Consider the following 21,418-nt stretch of genomic DNA (forward strand, 5'->3'; position numbering starts at 1 on the left):
TCTAAGTCTTGAATTTGCCTAACCAAGAAATCACATTTTGAGATATAATTTAGCATGTCCTACAATAAGCAGTAAAAGAGAATTGGTCTAGTGATTGTCCAGAGGCTCAAAAAATAGAGAAATAAATAAAGTAAAAAGACGTTTGAATAAGGCAATTGCACTCTATTAGAATTCCACTCTGCAAATTTACTTAATGTCCTTAAAATATTAGTAGTTATGCCTTGCTTCGGGCAAGAAACAGACAAAGAACCAAACTTGGAACTTCAGAGAAAATGAAGATCTGTTGCTATGTGTGACTGCAGTTTAGAAAACTGAAAAAGTAGAACTTTGATTTTATTGAACTAGAGAAAGAATGGCTGTATAGTAAGGAAGTCAGCTTACTAGAGTTATTGAAACCAGGGTTTCCCCGAGAGAACCAGCATTCATCAAATGTGGCTATAAAAGTGTGTACAGAAACCACAGGTTCTTACATATGTAGACTGACCATGAGATCTCGGTAGGGCGGGTTTTATTTGGAAAATCAAATGAGAAACATGCAGAAAGTACCTTTCTCATAGTAATTGCATCTGAAATAATGAGGTAGCAATATACATTTTCTTAAAATACATACAAGGAGGAAAACCCGTAAAACAGTAGCAAATGTTAAGAAAAAAACAAAACAATTTTTTGATTGAGAAAAGTTTGAAGAACGCTGTATCAGTTAATTTTTGCTAGGCTGTGCTATAGGAAAAGTTTCCAAAGCCTCAGGGCCACGGAATAGAAGGTGAGTTCTCGCACACTGGCATTTCTGCAGCTCGGCTTTGTGAAGTGGCGTTCTCACGGGAGGGGAGAAGATAAGGAGTGGGATCCCACGATGACTCTTAAACATTTGCTCAGACGTGGCATATGGCCACAGAAATCACATGACCAAGCCTAAGTCTAACGTCAGGTGGGTATTTGGGGCACGGCTCATTGTGAAGCAAGGAACTGAAGTCTACGTCTACCTTCCGTTTTATAGTGAAGGCCACAAGGGATTACTGTACTAGCAGATGCATGAATAGCCCTCTTAAAATAACCCAGTGTACACTCAAGTATTTAGGAATAAAAGGATGCTATATATGCAACTTATTTGCAAGTAGTTCAGAAAAAACAGGTGTGTGTGTGTGAGCATGCGCGCGCATGTGTGCACACAGGCATTCGTGTGCGTATATGTGTGGAGAGGGAGTGCTCACCTGCATGATTGCACACGTGCATGTGTAAATGGAGCAGATTATTAGCAAGTGGTTATTCTTGGCAAAACGTACAGAGTTCTTGGTATCATTCGGGCAACTTTGCTGTAAGTTTGAAATTAAATCATAATGAAAACGTACAATGAAAGGGCCCATTCCAAAGAAAACTACTACCTCTCTCCTTTATCTCGCCAACCCCTGGACCCCCTGCCACTTACCTATAAGAAGTTTTGGGAGAACCCAGAATATATGGGATAAAGCCATGGATTTGGGAATGGGTAAAGGAATGAAGGTATGAAAAACATTTTAAGGGGCTGGGTTGAATTCTGGTTCCATCACTTTTTCAGTGACCTTTCTGTACCTTTTTTTCCTCTGAAGATAATAGCATCTGCCTTACAAGTTCTGCCTTGTAGGGTTAATATACGTAAATTACCTATGACAGTGTCTGGGATATAGCTCATACTCACTGAATGTCAGCTGCTGTCATTATCGTTCCTACTGTTGTAATTATGGGGGCCTGGCCTCCCCGATAGTGACATGCTTCTTAAAGGTTGATACCTCTCCCTTAAGTAAAAAAACATCTCTTCCTAGCATATACATAATACTCTTTGCTGAAGCTTTTTTCTCCCTTTAAGTGTCCTTAATTATCTTATAGTGTGAATCACTGTGATCAGACATGTTTTATTTTCCTAATATCTGTCTTAAGTGAGAAGATAGGGCTGGTTTGGAGAAAGGTTAATACATTGGAACTGTGAGCACTTGAAAGATCCCTGCCCTTTAAAAACAGGGGTGATGACGTGGCGGTAGAAATATGGATGTTTAGAATATGGGATGGATTTTGGGGTGGAGGGGTTAGGTGAATGGGGGTGCAGGTGTGATAGGAAGTATCTGACGTTTTCAGAGACAGATACTGAATTCTTTAAAATTTTCCGAGGCCTTACATGGCAGTTGAAAAGGTGACGCTTTGTCACAGCTCCCGAACGTCAGCGCCTTCACTCTTTCAGAAGCTGGGTGACAAAAGATCCAAGCTGTACATTATTTATTCAAAAGCAACAACAATTGTAATTTTTAAAAACAATTGTGTCGTAATTCTTTTTGATCTGGAGGCTGAAAGCTTTCATTGTGTTCACTTACCTAAAACTTGGACAGTTGTGACACTCTTCCGTGATGTCCCTGGTTACCAGTCTTTAGTATGTCTCTCTTCCTTAGTGCGACTGTGCTCTGATCGGATCGGCCTCATCAAGGAGTGTATCTGCCAATCCCCCACGTGCTACAGACAGTCTGCCAAGCTTCTGGGCCTTGCTGACTTGCTGAGGGTAGCAGGTAAGCTTTGAATGCTAAATTGCAGAGTAGGGTTTCTGTGTTATTCTTGCCATCATCCCAGGCAAAAGTCAGAAAATCTACCTCCAGGTGTCAGAGAGCTGTTCTTGAGCAAGGATTTGTCTTCTCTGCAAAGATTGGCACGTTATAAAAATGGGTACCCATACTGAGCTGCTGGTCCTTTAAATGAGGACAGGCTCATTCAGGATGCTACAAAGAGTAGCAGCCAGGATTAGCATTTATCACCAGAAAGCTTAAGTGTAGAACAGGTCAGGCCTACCAGGTCACTTTCGGTGCCCAGATTGGGTGTGGCGTTTTTGAACCTGAACAATTTCTTAGAAAAATGCGTGCATTTACTGTTTGGTGGGGTTTTCACATAGGTGATCTTACTTCATCTCCTATTAAATGGTGGTGATGATGGTATTTTTCTCATTTTATAAGGGGAATTAAGGATCAGAGAAGTCCAATATCTGGCTCAGCAGGGTTAAATAGCAGAGCCTGACTTCTGAGGAGTCTTTCTGACTCTTTCATGTTTCTTTAACCACACTGTTCTGCTTACCAGAGTCTGTTAATAATTTTCTTTTGTATTTTTGACTTAAGCTTATCTCCACAAAAACAGTTGTTGGCCATATGTTTTATAAGCAGTGGTTTGAAGTTAGACTTGTCCAAACCACATAGTATAGTCTCAAAAGTAAGTGAGATTTCTGTTTATATTTTGAACTTTTAAAAACATATATATCTAGTGTATTTAGGGGACATACATTTATAAATGTTTTTAATCTTAATATAAATGACTTACTCTTAAGTTTTAGTAAATTGTCCTGTGTCATTGTCCTCTTCTAGTTCTGAAAGCAGAGAGTTAGCATCTTTACCCACGGGCCCGCTGCAGCTTTGGGACCTGTCACCCATCGTGAGGCATTTGGATGACAGGGTGGGGGCAGAAATTGGGGGCAGGGAGTCAGAAAACCGCATGAGTCCTCACTGTCCCATATGCTTGCAAAGTGGCTTTAGCTCCAGCTGTTGTCTCTGGTGACTGGCAATGATACCCTTGCTTCACCCTCCAAGTTACAGGATCCCCGAAGGAGTTAATGCCTATAAAAGCACTTCGTAAACTTTGAAGCGCTCTGTTCATCAGGGAACATTTTCATAAGGAAATTTCACAGAAACGAATGAAGCAGCTCAGGGATACTGCCAGCATTTTTATGTACCCACTAAGACTAATTTCCCATTTTGTCCTGGGTCATGTTGACACGAAACAGGAATATCAGTGATCTTGGTAAATTGTAGGAATTTTTAATGGTATTGACATTCTTTCAGTCCCCTTCTGTACTATTCATTCTTTCATTTAATTAATTAATTAATTAATTAATTATAATTTTTAGGGGTGCCTGGGTGGCTCAGTCGGTTGAGAATCCGACTTCAGCTCAGGTCATGATCTCACAGTTCGTGAGTTTGAGCCCTGCGTCAGGCTCTATGCGGACAGCTCAGAGCCTGGAGCCTGCTTCAGATTCTGCGTCCCCCTCTCTCTGCCTCACCCCTGCTTGTGCTCTCTGTCTTTCAAAAATGAACATTAAAAAAATTTTTTTATTTATTATAATTTTTAGAGAAAGCGTGAGCTGGGGAGAGGGGTAGAGGGAGAGAAAGAATTCTAAGCAGGCTCCATGCTCAGTGTGGAGCCCAGTGTAGGGCTCGATCCTCAATCTGACTGAGCCACCCAGGTGCCCGGATACTCCTTTTTACATAGTAGCTCTTTGGTGATGTACAACAACCTCTTGTTCCCTGCGTTTTACAGGTGAGGAAGCGGAAGCACAGAGAGGTAAAGTAGTACCGCTAGGTACTTTGGATACAAAGTTCTGTTCCACACAGCTTCTGCCCTCCGGGCATTTGGAATCTTAGAGGGCTGAGGAAGCAGATAACTATGCTGCAACACAGGACATGATGTGTACCTGGCTTCTGCAACCAAATGTTACAGAGGTTGGAAGAAAGGCAATGCTAATATTTTTCCCAGTGAGGAGGGTAATTAAGAAAGGAATCACAAAGCTGGTGACATTGATCTGAAGCACACAGGATGTTTGGTTATCTACTGCTGCCTTACAGACCACCCCCAAAGTTTAGTGACTTAAAGCAAAATCATTTGATTTTTATTCTCCCAGTTCTGGAGGTTGACTGGGCTCAGCCAGGCAGTTCAGGATCTTTCATGAAATTGCACTCAGATAGTGTCGAGGGATAGATGGGTTCATCTCAAAGGTTGCTTTACTTACATGCCTGGCACATGGTCTGGGAAGACTTACATAGCTGGGGGATAAAATAGTCGGGGTCTTATCTCTTCTCTTTATGGTTTCTCCTTGTGGTCTTTCCATATGGTGGCCTCAGAGTCCCAGCACTTCTTATGTGATGGCTGAGGGGTCCCAGAGTCAATGTTCCGAGAGAAACCAGAAAAAGCTTCATGGAGTTTTCTAATCCAGTTTTGGAATTTGGGCAGTTTCATTGCCATTGTGTCTTATTCATGGAGGCAGTCACATGGGCCCTCCCAAGTATAAGGGAAACACATATGGGCCCCACCTGAAGGCTTAACTGGGCCCGGATAATCTGCTTCTGAGCTGGCTTACTCGGCTGTTGGAAGAGACCTCAGTTTCTTCCTGGCTGGTGGCAAGAGGCCTCAGTTCCTTGCCACATGGTCCTCTTCATAGGGCTCCTTAACTGTTCTGTCAACATGACACCTAATTGTTCCTCAAGCAGTTGAACCGTGAGAGACTGAGGAGGAAGCCCTCATGTCCTTTATGACCTAGTCTTGGAAGTCTAGTCAAGCAAATCAGTAACCAGTCCCTGTCAATGGGAGGGTCACTGTGCTCCATCTTTAGAAAGGAGTGTCAGAGAAATTGTGGATGTGGCTTGAATTATATTTCATATACTCAAAGCCTTATCATGCCACCATTTATGTTCTTTCTTTCAGACTAAATATCAGAATCATTTTAATAGATGTCTTTTTTTTTTTAAATGTTTACTTGTTTTTGAGAGAGACAGTGCATGAGCAGGAGAGGGACAGAGAGAGAGAGAGAGAGGGAATCACAGAATTCAAAGCAGGCTCCAGGCTCTGAGCTGTCAGCACAGAGCCCAACACGGGGCTTGAACTCATGAACTGTGAGATCATGACCTGAGCCAAAGTTGGATGCTTAACCAACTGAGCCACCCAAGAGCTCCTTTAATAGATGTCTTGTCTGGCCATACTCCTGGCTGTTAAGAATTTGTTTTGTTTTGTTTTGTTTGCAATATTTTTCTAGATCATTCTTTTAGGCTGTTTTTGGTTATGTTTTCCCACTAATCCACCTGTTCAGATTGGAACTTTCTAGAAAGAAAAACAGTTAAATATTTGAACTTTGGACTTGCAGGTGACCATTTAACCTATCTCCATATAAAAGTTTACATTAACTACAATAATAATCCTCCCCTTATGCTTTTATTCTTATCTAAGTTACTTGTTACTGCCCTTATAGCAAAGATATGACTCTTATTTTGAATGTGAGAAAACAGGGATAAAGAAGTGAAACAATTTATTGATGATGTCACAGTTAAGAAGTTTCTCACTTTGAATCCTTTACTCTTATCCTTTCTTTCCACCTTTTTGTTATTGTTGGATGATGGTAATTAATGGATCCTTAAAGTCAGCTGACTAGAGGCTTTATATCTGCAAAATACCTTTGCCACCTAGCCAAGCTGTCTTATGAAAAAAAAAATCATCCTTGGTCCTTTCATTTTTTTATTTAGATATTCTGAATAAATGCAAACATTTTGAGAGGATTATCTAAAAAATAGGTTTTATATTAAGTGTGATATGTGCATGTATTTTTGAGAAACTTTGTGCATATTGTTCCATTTCCAGTATTATGTGTCAGTGTTACAGAACATGGGTTTGTTGTTCTAATAATAATACTATTATGAATCATAGTGTTCTATCCTCTCTTAAAAAAAACAAAACCTAATGTCTTTCAATTAGCTTAGGCCAATACTTGGATTTTAAATCTGTGAAACACAGGATGGAGATTAACGGTAACATATTTTAAAACTTTCATTCAAACCTTTCTGTGATATGTTTACTTTTTCTTCCAAACTGCATTATAGCTTAAAAATGCAAGGATCATTGCATTTTTCCTTTTTCTTTTTGGAAATATTGAAAATAATTTTAAAGTTTCATTACTTGATTAAAATATAAATTGTTTACTTTTTTTGCCTAAGTGTACAAATTGTGTTTATGTTGTAACTTTGAATTATAATAGAATCTCTACTCATTTCACTGAGTATTTTTTTGAACCCCAATTATATGTATGACTTGGAGGTACTGAGAATTTAACAAGGGAAGGGACCCCTGTCTTGAGAGATCTTAAATTCTGATACTAGATGTAGATTTTTAAAACAATAATCCCAATAAATTGGTATTCTGAAAATGAAAAGTGAAGAAACATGTAGGAGGTCACCTAAACCATACCTTTTTCGTGAAGAAAGTGTAGAGATGTCAAAGAAGGACATCACATCTAAATTGACTTCTAAGAATCTTTTTGAGAGATTAAGATCTTGTGTTACCGTAAACTGAATTTTGGTATGTTTTCTGAGAGCCTACATGCTTACTATGATAAATAAAAGATAGTACTGTTAGTGAAACCATAAAGTTATAACCAATTTACTGTGTGTTTAAAGCTCCCCCCTTTGTGTTTGTCATTTGTTAATTATAATTAGAAATAGAACATTCAAAGGACAAAATATTAAAAAAAATAGCAAAATATTTAATGCCACTACTGGGAGGAAAACTTTTTCTCTCCCCACTTAGGTTGGAATGGTTGGTCTGGGGCTGATACTGATCATTGATCTCTTAGGAGAATGAGAGCTAATTCCAGGATTAATAAATAGATTGGAAGGTCAAAGTTGCCTTGACATTTGTCCTATAATCTTTTAAAAAATCAGTCTAATCTCTACCTTTTATTTTTTAATTAATTCAAAATACAATGTTAATGAGCTGTTTTATTAATTGATGCTGCCATAATCATTAAGTTGTTTGCATGTGTTTACAGGTGAAGACCCAGAAGAAAGGCGTGGACAAGTTCTGATCCTTCTAGTGGAACAAGCACTTCGTTTCCATGACTACAAAGCAGCCAATGTGCATTGTCAGGAGCTGATGGCCACAGGTGAAATAGACAAATTACTTAACACTTTGCCCAGGTCCGCTTTGCATGATGAGTAATGGAAAAGGTCTGTTCTGAAATCAATTGGCCTGATTGGGAAGCCAGGCACATTTTCTTCAAAAGACTTGAGAAACCTTTTATGAGCACTAATCAGTCTGTATTCTTTGTGCTTATATATTAATGTAAGTACTTAATGGGCTGAGGGGTTATATTTTAGCTGAGATTTTGGTTGCTTTCCATTGTCTATTAAAAATATGCTCATAATTTTAAGTTTTATATAAAATATTTTAATGCCTTTTCATGTATTTGTTATATAAAAGAAAATTTAAAATTTTTGAATTATCTATGATTTGTGAGTAGTTAATGTTTCTAGTCTTTAATTTTTTTTTTAAAAAGGATAACATAGTGCTTTTCAAACCGATCTTGAGAAGTTAGAAAGTAGTCTGCAACCCTAAAATTTTCTATAGTGAAATTTAAATTCCAGTCTCTGGAAGATCAGATTTGTGTGTGTCTGTGTGTGTGTAGAATAATTTCACTATGAAAGAACATATTCCCCCATGGGGTAGGAAGTGATGTTGTCTGATCATAGACTCTCTGCTAAATGATCTGCTTTCTGTAGCTGTCTCTGAATGTAGGAAAGCTCAAGCATATCTTTTTATGTTCGGCATAGAAGGAACGTACTTAAATATCATAAAAGCCATTTATGTAAAGCCCACAGCTAATACCATCCTCAATGGGGAAAAACTGAGAGTTTTCCCCCTGAGATCAGGAACACAACAGGGATGTCCACTCTCACCGCTGTTGTTTAACATAGTGTTGGAAGTGCTAGCATCAGCAATCAGACAACAAAAGGAAATCAAAGGCATCAAAATAGTCAAAGATGAAGTCAACCTTTCACTTTTTGCAGCTGACATGATATTATATATGGAAAACCCGATAGACTCCACCAAAAGTCTGCTAGAACTGGTACATGAATTCAGCAAAGTCACAGGGTACAAAATCAATGTACAGAAATCAGCTGCATTCTTATACACTAATAATGAAGCAACAGAAAGACAAATAAAGAAACTGATCCCATTCACAATGGCACCAAGAAGCATAAAATACCTAGGAATAAACCTAACCAAAGATGTAAAAGATCTGTATGCTGAAAACTATAGAAAGCTTATGAAGGAAACTGAAAAACATACAAAGAAATGGAAAAACATTCCGTGCTCATGGATTGGAAGAATAAATATTGTTAAAATGTCAATACTACCCAAAGCAATCTACACATTCAATGCAATCCCAAACAAAATTGCACCAGCATTCTTCTCAAAGCTAGAACAAGCAATCCTAAAATTCATATGGAACCACAAAAGGCCCCGAATAGCCAAAGTAATTTTGAAGAAGACGACCAAAGCGGGAGGCATCACAATCCCAGACTTTAGCCTCCACTACAAAGCTGTAATCATCAAGACAGCATGGTATTGGCACAAAAACAGACACATAGACCAATGGAATCGAATAGAGACTCCAGAATTGGACCCACAAGAGTATGGCCAACTAATCTTTGACAAAGCAGGAAAGAATATCCAGTGGAAAAAAGATAGTCTCTTTAACAAATGGTGCTGGGAGAACTGGACAGCAACATGCAGAAGAATGAAACTGGACCACTTTCTTACACCATTCACAAAAATAAACTCAAAATGGATGAAGGACCTGAATATGAGACAGGAAACCATCAAAACCCTGGAAGAGAAAGCAGGAAAAAATGTCTCTGACCTCAGCCCTAGCAATTTCTTACTTGACACTTCTCCAAAGGCAAGGGAATTAAAAGCAAAAGTGAACTATTGGGACCTCATGAAGATAAAAAGCTTCTGCACTGCAAAGGAACCAGCAAAACTAAAAGGCAGCTGACAGAATGGGAGAAGATATTTGCAAACGACATATCGGACAAAGGGCTAGTATCCAAAATCTATAAAGAGCTCACCAAACTCTGCACCCGAAAAACAAATAATCCAGTGAAGAAATGGGCAGAAAACATGAATAGACACTTCTCTAAAGAAGACATCCAGATGGCCAACAGGCACATGAAAAGTTGCTCAACGTCACTCCTCATCAGGGAAATACAAATCAAAACCACACTGAGATACCACCTCAAGCCAGTCAGAGTGGCTAAAATGAACAAATCAGGAGACTATAGATGCTGGAGAGGATGGGGAGAAACGGGAGCCCTCTTGCACTGTTGGCGGGAATGCAAACTGGTGCAGCCACTCTGGGAAACAGTGTGGAGGTTCCTCAAAACATTAAAAATAGATCTACCCTAGGACCCAGCAATAGCACTGCTAGGAATTTACCCAAGGGATGCAGGAGTGCCGATGCATAGGGGCACTTGTACCCCAATGTTTATAGCAGCACTTTCAACAATAGCCAAATTATGGAAAGAGCCTAAATGTCCATCACCTGACGAATGGATAAAGAAGTTGTCGTTTATATATACAATGGAAGACTACTTGGCAATGAGAAAGAATGAAATCTGACCTTTTGTAGCAACACGGATGGAATTGGAAAGTGTTAGGCTAAGTGAAATAAGTCCTACAGAGAAAGACAGATACCATATGTTTTCACTCTTATGTGGATCCTGAGAAACTTAACCGAAGACCATGGGGGAGGGGAAGGGGGGAAAAGGTTACAGAGAGGGAAGGAAGCAAACCATAAGAGACTCTTAAAGACTGAGAATAAACTGAGGGTTGATGGGGGGTGGGAGGGAGGGGACAGTGGGTGATGGGCATTGAGGAGGGTACCTGTTGGGATGTGCACTGGGTGTTGTATGGAAACCAATTTGACAATAAATTTCATATTTAAAAAACAAACAAAAAAAATCAAGCGTATCTTTTTACCTAGTGTCTTTGCTTTCATAGCGAGTGGTTAAAAATGTAGTGCTTCACCTCGTAATAACTCATGGAGCGTGCACTTAAGAGTTTTGCACTTCGTGTATACCATTAAAGAAAAATATTCTGTCATTTCTTAAAAATTGTAAGGAAGACATTATTCAGGACTTATGCAATAGATGTTAAAACTATTGCATTAAGGGAGAGAGAAGAGACTCAGTTCCAAATACGAGAAAGACAGCTGGCGACTTAAAGCCAAGGAGCATGGTAGGGGGTCAGTGGATGGAAAATTAGCACGAGACATCAAGGTTCGTGGCATTCTTTCTGACCTGCCTTAACAGGATTCTTGCTGAAGGCAGGCCAGGGTGATTAGATGTCAGGGATGAGGGATGGGGAATTTGCTCACATATCAGCAATGATCAGTTGTCAAGGGTGGGAGATTCTCTCTAAACTGACTTTTTTGTAGGATTATTGCTGAAAGTGGAGTATGCAGGCTCAGCCAGGCCAAGGTGTAGGCCTAGTTGGGAAGAAGCTTCAACAGAGCCTAATATTTGGTCAAAGAAAAAATCGTTTTCAGTACATCTATGAAAATGTTTAAAAGTCTAGGGGAAAACACTGTGGTTTGTAATGTCAGCATTAGAAAATCTGTTTCATAAAAGCTACCTACATTCAGAATACCAACCAATATTAACATTAACCAGTTATTAAGCCACTATTGATATTAACCAATATAAGACTTTGGAACATTAAGTTCAGAATAATTATGGTTGTCTGAAAAAAACGTGTATTATTCTAAAATTATTTAGAGAGTTTGTTAAAGAATTTTATTCCCGTAAGGCGTAGTACCTAGATTTTTACTTCATATGTTTAGAGAAATTGTTCTGGACCCAGGCCTTTGTACTTAGAAAAAGCAAACCCTTTCAAAATAGAACTTAGTACTTAGAAAAAACAAACAAACCCTTTCAAACTAGAACTCCTTCAGTGACAAATAAAACTGTATTTTACTGGAGTATAACATTGTGCAGCAAACATCTCTGCTTAGAGCCACGATGGACAGCGTGCCTTGCGCTGTCCTTGGATGTCTGTCTTCTATAAAGTGAATGTGTCTGTGTAGCTGCCTGTAATAGTTTTTCTTTTCTCACACTTGGCAAGTTTACAAAGTGGCTTTTAAATATAAACGTGATTTAATCCTTCAACAACTCAAGGAGGAAGGCATTATTACTATCCCTTTGTGGTAGTAAAGGAGCTGTGACATCTGGGACTCTCTCAGGCACACACAAGTGCTAAATAGCAGTGTTGGGCTGTATCCTCAGGTCTTCCGAATTCAGATCTCTGACTTAGCTTTTTACTCACTGTCAAAGCTAAGTAGATGACGGGTAGTCATTGTCAGGTATTCTAAAAGGAAACAGAGTTTATCAGAAAAACAGGTGGGATATTGCTAACCTTTCTGGATAATAAGCCAGCCCAGTATTTCTTTTCTACTTTACTTTAGATCCTTATGTGTTTCTTACTGCTTATAAAAAAGTTACGCGTCTCTAATGACCAAGATTGTGCTTTGGTGACACAAGACCTGAGCAGAAATCCACTGAGTTTCTCATGTTAGATTGGAGATTTTTCTTCTGGTGAAAATCCGTTTGTTTTTTCTTGCTCATTTTATAGGTTATTCTAAGAGTTGGGATGTTTGTAGCCAGTTAGGACAATCAGAAAATTACCAGGACTTGGCCACGCGTCAGGAGCTCATGGCCTTTGCTTTGACACATTGCCCTCCTGGCAGCATTGAACTTCTTCTGGCAGCGAGCAGCAGTCTGCAGACAGAAGTAAGTGTTCCAGTAAAGTGAATCCCAAACTGGATGAAATCTGGTTGGTTGGGTGCGTGGATCTGAGATCTTGCGATTGTTTCTTTAGATAATATGGAAGAAAAATAGCTTGTCACTTACGTGAAAAGGGATTTGAAGATATCGGATAGAGGGTAGTGTTGTTGGCTTATTATAGTAAGGGAGAAAGGTAGGAGGTAATATTAAGAGGTAAATTGTTGGATATAATGGAAGAAATTAGTGTTGTCAAGAATAAAACATGAGAAATGGTCGTGGAAAATATGTTAAAAACCAGTGGTGATACCATCCCTCGGAAGTCGTTTGGAGAGTGCCGAATCCTAACCACTAGACCACCAGGGAACTTGGAAGTCCTTTGGAAATGGCAGAGGGCGACTTTTGGTTGGGGAGATGCTCAGTTTCCCAAAATTCACGGGATCTGCCTAAGAGTGGATAATACTTCTGTTGCAAAAAATATAGAAGAAATAAATAGAGGGTATAAGAATATAGGAGGAGATTCTGGAATTCTCCTTTTCATATCCTCGTCATTCAGTACATTATACACCAGGTTTTTCACCATTGGTGCCCACTTCTCAAATTGGGAAGCCATTCAGGAAGTCCTGAAGTAAGCCTGTTACCAAAAAGTGTTCATTATGAAGTAGCAGTTTTTTCCTCAAAAGAGTGCTTTTAAAATTTCCAGTCTATGTTGTAAAGTGAGGCAAATTTAAAACACAGTTCCTTTAGGAGCACCTGGGTGGCTCAGTCGGTTAAATGTCTGACTTCAGCTCAGGTCACGATCTTGCAGTCCGTGACTTCGAGCCCCACTTTGTGCTCTGTGCTGACAGCTCGGAGCCTGGAGCCTGCTTCAGATTGTGTGTCTCCCTCTCTCTCTCTGCCCTTCCCCTGCTCAGGCTCTGTCTCTTTCTCTTTCTCCAAAATAAATAAACATTTAAAAAAAAAAAAACCCAACAGTTCCTTTACAGTATGTCATGTTCTCTTTTCAGATTCTTTATCAAAAAGTGAATGTCCAGATCCATCCAGAAGGAGGAGAGAGTATCAGTGTTTCACCGTTAATTAGTAAAGCGCTCCACGAGGTGAGTTAGTCTGCAAGGGAGGAGTTTGAAAGGTGACCATGAGTGGAGTGAAATGGGAGTCGCCTGGCCGTGTGTGTGGGAAAACTTTTTCTTTTAAACGTTTTGTGTGTGTGTGTGTGTGTGTGTGTGTGAAATACATTCATATTAAAAAAAGAAAAAGTACAGGGCGCCTGGGTGGCACAGTCGGTTGAGCGTCCGACTTCAGCCAGGTCATGATCTCGCGGTCCGTGAGTTTGAGCCCCGCGTCAGGCTCTGGGCTGATGGCTCAGAGCCTGGAGCCTGTTTCCGATTCTGTGTCTCCCTCTCTCTCTGCCCCTCCCCCATTCATGCTCTGTCTCTCTCTGTCCCAAAAATAAATAAACGTTGAAAAAAAAATTAAAAAAAAAAAAGAAAAAGTACAGAAAAGTGTCCAGCTCCATAAATTATCACAAAGAAAGTAGCCATGAAGCCACCAGATAGAGAAATTAGTATGACCAGCCTTCCACAAGTCCCCCTGCACCCTGTCCCAGCTTAGTTTCTAGCTCTTCTTTTTCCTTCCAGAAATCACCAGTGTTGTGACACCAGATCTTTGTGGCTTTTGTTCTTATTTTAAGGAATTTTAATACCCATCACACCCCTCCCAATACGATTTGACCTATTTTTGTACTTAATGGAAATGGCTGTGCTCCATAATTTTTGCGAGATTCCTTCATGTTCTTACATGTGTATAGTTTATTCACTGTTCTGCTGTGGAGAAATTAGTTGTGGTGTGCGTATTTTACAGTTCATCCATTGCGACGTTGACTGGCGTTGGTGTCTTTTTACTTTTGGCTACTAGAGATGAGGCTGCATCAGCATTTTCTACGTGTTGCTGGCGCACATGTGCATCCCATTCTGTCCGGCATCTGTTTACCTCGGCCTGGAAGCGTATGTTAGCGGGTGTCTGTACGTTTAGCCTCCGTCAAGAATCCCAAATGATTTTCCAAAGGTGTTTTACCATTTGCTCTTTTTTTTTTTAAATTTGTTTTTTTTTTCAAGTTTATGTTATCTTAATTATTTTGTGAGAGAGAGAGAGAGAGCGTGCATGCGCGCACGGGAGGGGCAGAGAGAGGGAGAGAGAGAATCTCAAGCTGGCTCCTCACTGTCAGCGTGGAGCCTGGTGTGGGGCTTGAACTCACGATGTGAGATCATGACCGGAGCCAAAATCAAGAGTCTGACGCGCAACGACGGAGCCACCCAGACGCCCCTGATTGCACTTTCCGGAGCAGTGTTTGGGTTTGCCATTTATTCCAATCTAGCAATTTGGCCTTGCTAGCTTTTTAAAAATCTTAACTCTTCTCTTAAGTATTTAGCGGTATCTGTTTGGGATCTTGGTTTGCATTTTTCTCATGACTAATGAGATGGAATTAGCTCTGGAGACCTCTTCTTTTGTGAGGTGTCTGTTCAGTTCTCTTGTCCATTTTCTATAGAATTTTTCTCCTTTTCCCTTGGCTCACTGAGATTCTTGTGAATAAAATATGTCTGAGCCACCTAAGTATGTACGTGCCTTGGGATAGTTCATCCTGGGAGAGAAAGGAAGAATATTTGTGCACTGACACCGTTTTTCTTTTGGTCAGTGCTGGCTCCATGGCCGTTCACTCTCCAGACCTGCTTCTAAAAACATAAAATTGTCATTTTTTTTAGGTTGAAGAAAGTAGCCCAGTTTTTGACATTCTACTTGGGTCAATTAAGAGATAGTAATTCTCTTTATAGATTGGTTTTCCACAGGATTCCTTTAAATGGTAAGCTTCACTTTTTTTTTTTTTTTAATGTTTATTCTTGAGAGAGAGAGACAGACAGAGACAGAGCGGGAGTGGGACGGGCAGAGAGAGAGGGAGACTCAGAATCCCAAGCAGGCTCCAGGTTCCCAGCTGTCAGCCCAGAGCCCGACACAGGGCTCGAACTCTGGAACAGCGCGATCATGACTTGAGCTGAAGTTGGACGCTTAACCGACTGAGCCACCCAGGCGCGCCTAAGCTTCACTTACAAAATGTGAAAAGTCATTCATTTTTCTGATACCTATTTTGGAAGCCATCTATTGTGGAACGTTAGCTGCACCTAATCTCTTTTTTTTTTTTTTTTAATTGGCTGTATCCATTTTGCCAAACTCCTTGCAGTTGTGTACTATATAGTTACTTTTAAACATCTGATACAAAGTTTCAGTTGCAGAATCTATTCATAGAGTTTACTACGCCATTTCCTCAGTTCGTTCTTTTCTATTAAAATTCAATTTGACAAACCTATTGAATATACCGGTGTAACCCTAGTTCAGTGCCGAGTCATCTGAGGATCTCAGAATGGGAGATCTTTTGTGCTTCGGGAGTTTTCCCCTATTCTTCTTGTGATGGTGACTTCAGGACAGCATCCACCAATAGATTTTTCCACAGTGAGGAAGACGTCCTGTATCCCACCGTGGCCGCCAGCCACATATGCCGTGGGTACTCGAAATGTGACTAGCACACCGAAGGAATCAAATTTTAAATTTAATTTCATTTTAGTTCAATTTAAATAGCCACATGAGGCTACTGGCTACCAGCTTAGGTATCGCAGTTGGAGAAGATTAGACACCGGGTGGAGGATTGTGTGCCACCGTCAACACTGCAGACAGTGGACTTTTTTGTCATTGGACTCCTTCCTCTGGATGGAAGCCGAAGTGTTTTCTAGGGGCCTGGAGTGTGGTGGATACGTTTCTTCTTTGGCATGCTTTGACTTGTAGTCGTACTGATTACCGTTTGTTATCCCTGGATGTGAGAGCACATTAAATTCTGTGGTGTTTTCTCCGTGGGACTCAGAACACTTGTGGCCAGCAGTCACCGAATGTCCCGTGTATCAGGAGGAAGTTGGCCAATTGTGCCATCTTTCAGGGTCCAGGTGAAGACCTACTTTCAGTGAGATCTTCTTCATCCCAAGTTTTGTATCTTTTGAGCCTCTGGTGCTTCTCCAGGGGTTCAGCCACATCTCCCACCTTCCCGTCTGTCTCTCTCGCCTTGTCTCTTTTCACGCCTCCCAAACATGCGCTGGGCTGCAGTCCTACTGACCTTGCCACCGTTCTCCGGAGTTGCCTCTGCCACACCTTTGGTGTTTCTTTCCTGGCTGCCTCTGCTGCCCTTCTTGCCTTGTGCTCTGGTCATCTCTTTTACGCTTTGAGCCCATCTGAAGTATCATTTTCTTCGTCAGGTTTTCCTCGAGTTCTCTAATTACTGCTGCTTCTGTATCCCCCACACATTCTCACATCATCGTGTCAGCATGTACGTGGTATGCTTTGGTATTACGTGGTCACTGGAAGTAGGTCATTTATCTTTGCACCGTCCATAACGGGGTTGTCACATGGCGAATGCGTAGGAAATGTTCGACAAAGCCCGCTTGGAAACTCCCTCTGCATACGGGTTATTCTGTGGTAAAAACTAATTATAAAGTAGATGTTAGCTTAAAATAAAAGGAATTTCCCATTTAACTCATATGTATGTGCTGTGGTGGCTGTTGAGATCTGTTATGTTTTGGCCAGCGTACGGGGTGTGTGATTTCTCTGTTCAGTATAGAATTGCAAAGTGTTTCTGCTGAGTTCAGCTCTCTAAGCTTATTCTGAATCCCCATCCTTTATAAAATCCATGAAAAGCCTTTGTGACGTTGGGTTTCCTATTTTCTCCTTCTTCAATAAATTACAAAGTGTCAACCTGGCCCTTTAGTGGCTTCTTTGGAGAAGGACATGCTGTGTCTCCACAAGTGGGCCCTTCCTGCTCCATTAGTCTCTTTAGTGAATGAAGGAGACCACCTTTACACAGCAGTCTTTTACACATTCTACTTAGCAAGGAAAAGGGATTCTTCCAAAATGATTATTTTATTTATTTATTTTTTAAAATTTTTCTCTCTCTCTCCTTTTTTTTTTTTGTAGCTCCTTAAAAAGCTTTCTTGTCTTCGTGTGTCCTTTCTCAGCAAGTTGCAGAAAATCTAGATCTCATGAAGTGCAAATCTAAACCCTCAATGAACACATTATGGCTTTGATTCATGAAGCACATTTCAGAATATTATAGCTACTATTATTAGATTAAAATACAGTGCTCAGCTGTAGGTTGCTGTGCGTTACACGTTAACAGTAGATATAATAACCACACTAAATTCTAACTCATAAATGAGAGCTGACTATATATGTAATCTGCTTAATGCTCAAGACTTTCATTACTCAGTTGTGAAAATAATAATTTTTATTTATATATCCAAGCAAAGTAAAGATGTAATTGCTATGCGGTAGCATTTGCATTAGTTCAAGTAGAGCCTACAGGTTTGAAGATATTGGCTGTTGTCCCCATGAACAAGATATTAGTGTATAAATAGACCAGAATGCATATTTTGTGAATAACTACCAAAATTACAATTTTCCAGTTTCTTATTAATGTTGGTTATTATGCTTTTTAGATGTAGCGGTATTTCTCCATTTAGAGTATATTAACGTTTGTTTTTAGCTAGTATTAGTTGTATCACTTAGCCAATGGTGTTTTCCCCCCAGATAAATCCAATTAGATTTGGAAATGGATTATATATAAGATTCCCATTAAAAAATCATTTTCACTGTGGGAAAACTTGTTATGAGCGTTTTAAGTGGCCATAGATTTATACAACTAGACTAATTAATGTTTATAACTGTGGCATGGGCTAAGCATAGAGCGATTTCAAATTTATAAAAGGACTGTTTAGAAATCTCTAAAAGTGAGCAAGAGGACAGTTGGCTTTCAGTATCCTAGGAAACCATTTCTTTTTCCATTCACCAGGTGATAGACATGTGGGTTATTTCTACTTATTCGCTGGAAAATATGGAAATAGAGAAATAGGTTTCGATTTCTCATGTAGGTGTATAGGAGAGGAACTGCTACATTGCACGCATATACGTGTTCAACTTTTGAAGAAATGGCAGATTGCTTCCCAAAGTGGCCGCACCATTTTCCTTTCCCACCAGGAAGTGTTCAGATCCCCGCGTCTCCACATTCTCATAACGCTTGTTCCTGCCTGGATTTGACGAAAGCCATCCTTAGGGGGGATGTGTGTGGTATCTCGTTATCATTTTGATGTGCTCTTTCCAAAGAACTAATGATCGTGAACATCTGTTTTTGTGCTGCTGCTTATTGAGGTGTAAGAGTTTTGTTGTTTTGTTTTGTTTTTTTAAATTGTGGCTACAAATCCTTTCTTGAGTAGGTGATTTGAAAATGTTTTTCTCTCCGTGTGTGACTTGACTTTTTCATTTTCATAAAGTGCAAACACGTCTAATGTGGCTGAAGTCCAGCCTACCAGTACTCTTGTATCGCTTGTGCTGTGGTATCGTATCTAAGAAATGGACGCATAACTCAAGAGTGTGGGCATTTATTCCTATGCTTTTTTTTTTTTATAGTTTTGGCTCCTGTGTTTATTGATAAGGAAGTAATAATCCACTTTTTGTGTGAAATAACTGTAGGCTTGAGGAATATTCATATACGAAAAGATGAATTGGAGCTTCTTAACATACACAAAAATTAGTTCATTGAGATGGTATTTGTTTTGTTTTATGTTTTATGATAGTTTACTCCTTCATAAATAATTAAAAATTTTTTTAAATGTTTATTTTTGAGAGAGAGAGAGACAGAGTGTGAGCAGTGCAGGGGCAGAGAGAGAGAGAAAGAGGGAGACACCGAATCCAAAGCAGGCTCCAGGCTCTGAGCTGTCAGCACAGAGCCCCACGTGGGGCTCGAACTCACAAAGTGTGAGATCATGACCTGAGCCAAGTCGGATGCTTAATGGAGCCATGCAGGCATGCCAAGGATTTTAAATTTCATATTTGGTATGCACAAAGACATTAATATTTTGAAGTTTGAAAAGAAAGAGTTTCATCTGGAATGGATTTTTGCTAAAATTATCACTTTACTATCCACCCCCCTCCCCCCGCCCCCGATGTGTTGTAGAATTTTGGTTTCCAAGCTCGTTGGGGGGGGGGGGGTCATTCCATTCTGTTTACTTTTTATCTCCCTAGACCTTCTCTAAGGATTCTATAGTTTTGTGGTTTTCCTCAGTCTGTACCCTTAGTGCTTCAGTCCAGAACATGTCATGTCCTATTAATACCTTTTGACGTGGGACGCCCAACCTCTTGTAATGTTGAGGATCTGAGGAATCCAGGCATGGAGCCAACGAGGGACTTGGGCCCTGTTAGTTCTCTGCCTCTTTATTCCTGCAATTTTATATAAATACATAATCCCAGGCAGTGGGTCTGATCCTCTTACAGGGGATCCTTTCGATTCACAGTTCCCTCGAGAGGAGCGTTTCACAGCCACTGTCAGCATCTCAGTTCCGAGCCCCCAAATGTTGAATTCCATTGAACGTGAGTGCCTTTCTACTTTTGTTTTTAATTACCCTTAGTATTCTGGAGTACCATGAGCACATTGCAACAGGAGTTCACTGCTCCATCCTGACTGGAATTTATAATGGCTTTCTTAATTACAAAAATAACACAATCTTTTATTTTAGCAATCCATTTAAGAGGAGGCATGGGTTCAGATAACTGACACTGTTTAGCATATTTTATTCCTGAAAGTTAAAAAAAAAAAGAAATGTAAAACATCTATGATAAAATATTAATAACATTTGTTAACTTTTGATAAGAAGTACATGGAAATTTATGGTAGCTTTGGCCTTTCTACTTTTTAAAATATGAAATAGAGGTGCCTGGGTGACTCAGTTGGTTAAGTGTCCAACTTCAGCTCAGGTCATGATCTCACGGTTTGTGGGTTCAAGCCCCACATCGGGCTCTGTGCAGACAGCTGGGAGCCTGGAGCCTGCTTTGGATTCTGTGTCTCCCTCTCTCTCTTCCCCTCTCCTGCTCAGGCTCTGTCTATCAAAAATAAATAAACATTAAAAAAAAATAATAAATTATGAAGTAATTTAATCAGCAGTACATTAGTATATAAGTTCTCTTTCTTCTCTTAGTTCTTTCTTCCCATACCATGAAGCCCACTGCTTAGAGGTAAACATTTTTAAGTTTATATATATCTTCCAGAATTTTTCTGAGTATGAACAGATTTTCTGGATAGCTATTGTCTATCTCCTGGAGAATTATTATTTTTTAAACTTAAAATGGATTCGTACTGCATATATTAATTCCACATTAAAAATTTTTTTTTAACGTTTACCCATTTTGGGGAGACAGAGAGAGACAGAGTGTAAGTAGGGGTGGGGCAGAGAGAGAGGGAGACACAGAATTTGAAGCAGGCTCCAGGCTCTGAGCTGTCAGCACAGAGCCCGAGGCTGGACTTGAACTCACAAACTGTGAGATCATGACCTGAGCTGAAGTTGGACACTTAACCGATTAGCCACCCAGGTGCCCCTGCATATTAATTTAAAGCCTGTTTTTTTTCCACGTAATGTTATTTGTCACAGATAGCTGCCCTTCTCCTTATATACAGACCATTTATATAATGGCAGGTTAGTGGTCATTTGATGTACGTACAAAAATTTATCTTTTGCTTTGTTTTTGAACATTTAGATTATGTTTGATTTTCCTCCCTTTTAGACTGAGCCGCAGTGAACATTTTACGTGCACATTTTGTGTAGTCATGCATTGCTCTGGGATAAAGTGGTGGGAATGAGCTCCTGAGATAGAGAATTTCCTATCTTCTTATAATGTATTCTCCATAACTTTGTTAAGTGCTGATTGCTTTCTTTACTGTTGTGACACCAGCACATCACTGGGAACAGAGTAGGTCCTTACTCAGTTTTCTTTTTTCTTTTTTTTTTTTTTTGGATAACATTGCCTGATGAGTGTTTACGTGAGACTGAGTTCATGGTGATCTGTGACATCGCGAACTGGATGATAACGCAGAGCCAGCACGATTCACAAGACTCCTGCATTTCATTCACCATGTGGTGTTTCCTCTCTCACTGAGGTCTGACCGAAGGAGGGCG

The 21,418-nt window shown here is 39.9% G+C and overlaps 1 protein-coding gene across 11 annotated transcripts in view; it reads left to right on the plus strand.

The window, feature by feature from the left end:
* The window catches only part of NBAS (NBAS subunit of NRZ tethering complex), a 355,550-nt gene that overhangs the window by 192,116 nt on the left and 142,016 nt on the right, over nucleotides 1-21,418 (plus strand). For 9 of the 11 annotated variants that reach the window (XM_045054925.1, XM_045054924.1, XM_045054917.1 and 6 more), the window contains 4 exons: nucleotides 2,400-2,531; nucleotides 7,592-7,705; nucleotides 12,235-12,392; nucleotides 13,391-13,480. In XM_045054925.1, coding sequence (XP_044910860.1) covers nucleotides 2,400-2,531; nucleotides 7,592-7,705; nucleotides 12,235-12,392; nucleotides 13,391-13,480 — 494 coding nt within the window. The remainder of the gene's footprint in view (nucleotides 1-2,399; nucleotides 2,532-7,591; nucleotides 7,706-12,234; nucleotides 12,393-13,390; nucleotides 13,481-21,418) is intronic. The other 2 variants (XM_045054918.1, XM_006930475.5) reach the window with 1 other exon arrangement.

The sequence above is a fragment of the Felis catus genome, chromosome A3 (assembly GCF_018350175.1).
Source record: "Felis catus isolate Fca126 chromosome A3, F.catus_Fca126_mat1.0, whole genome shotgun sequence".
NCBI classification, from domain to species: domain Eukaryota; kingdom Metazoa; phylum Chordata; class Mammalia; order Carnivora; family Felidae; genus Felis; species Felis catus.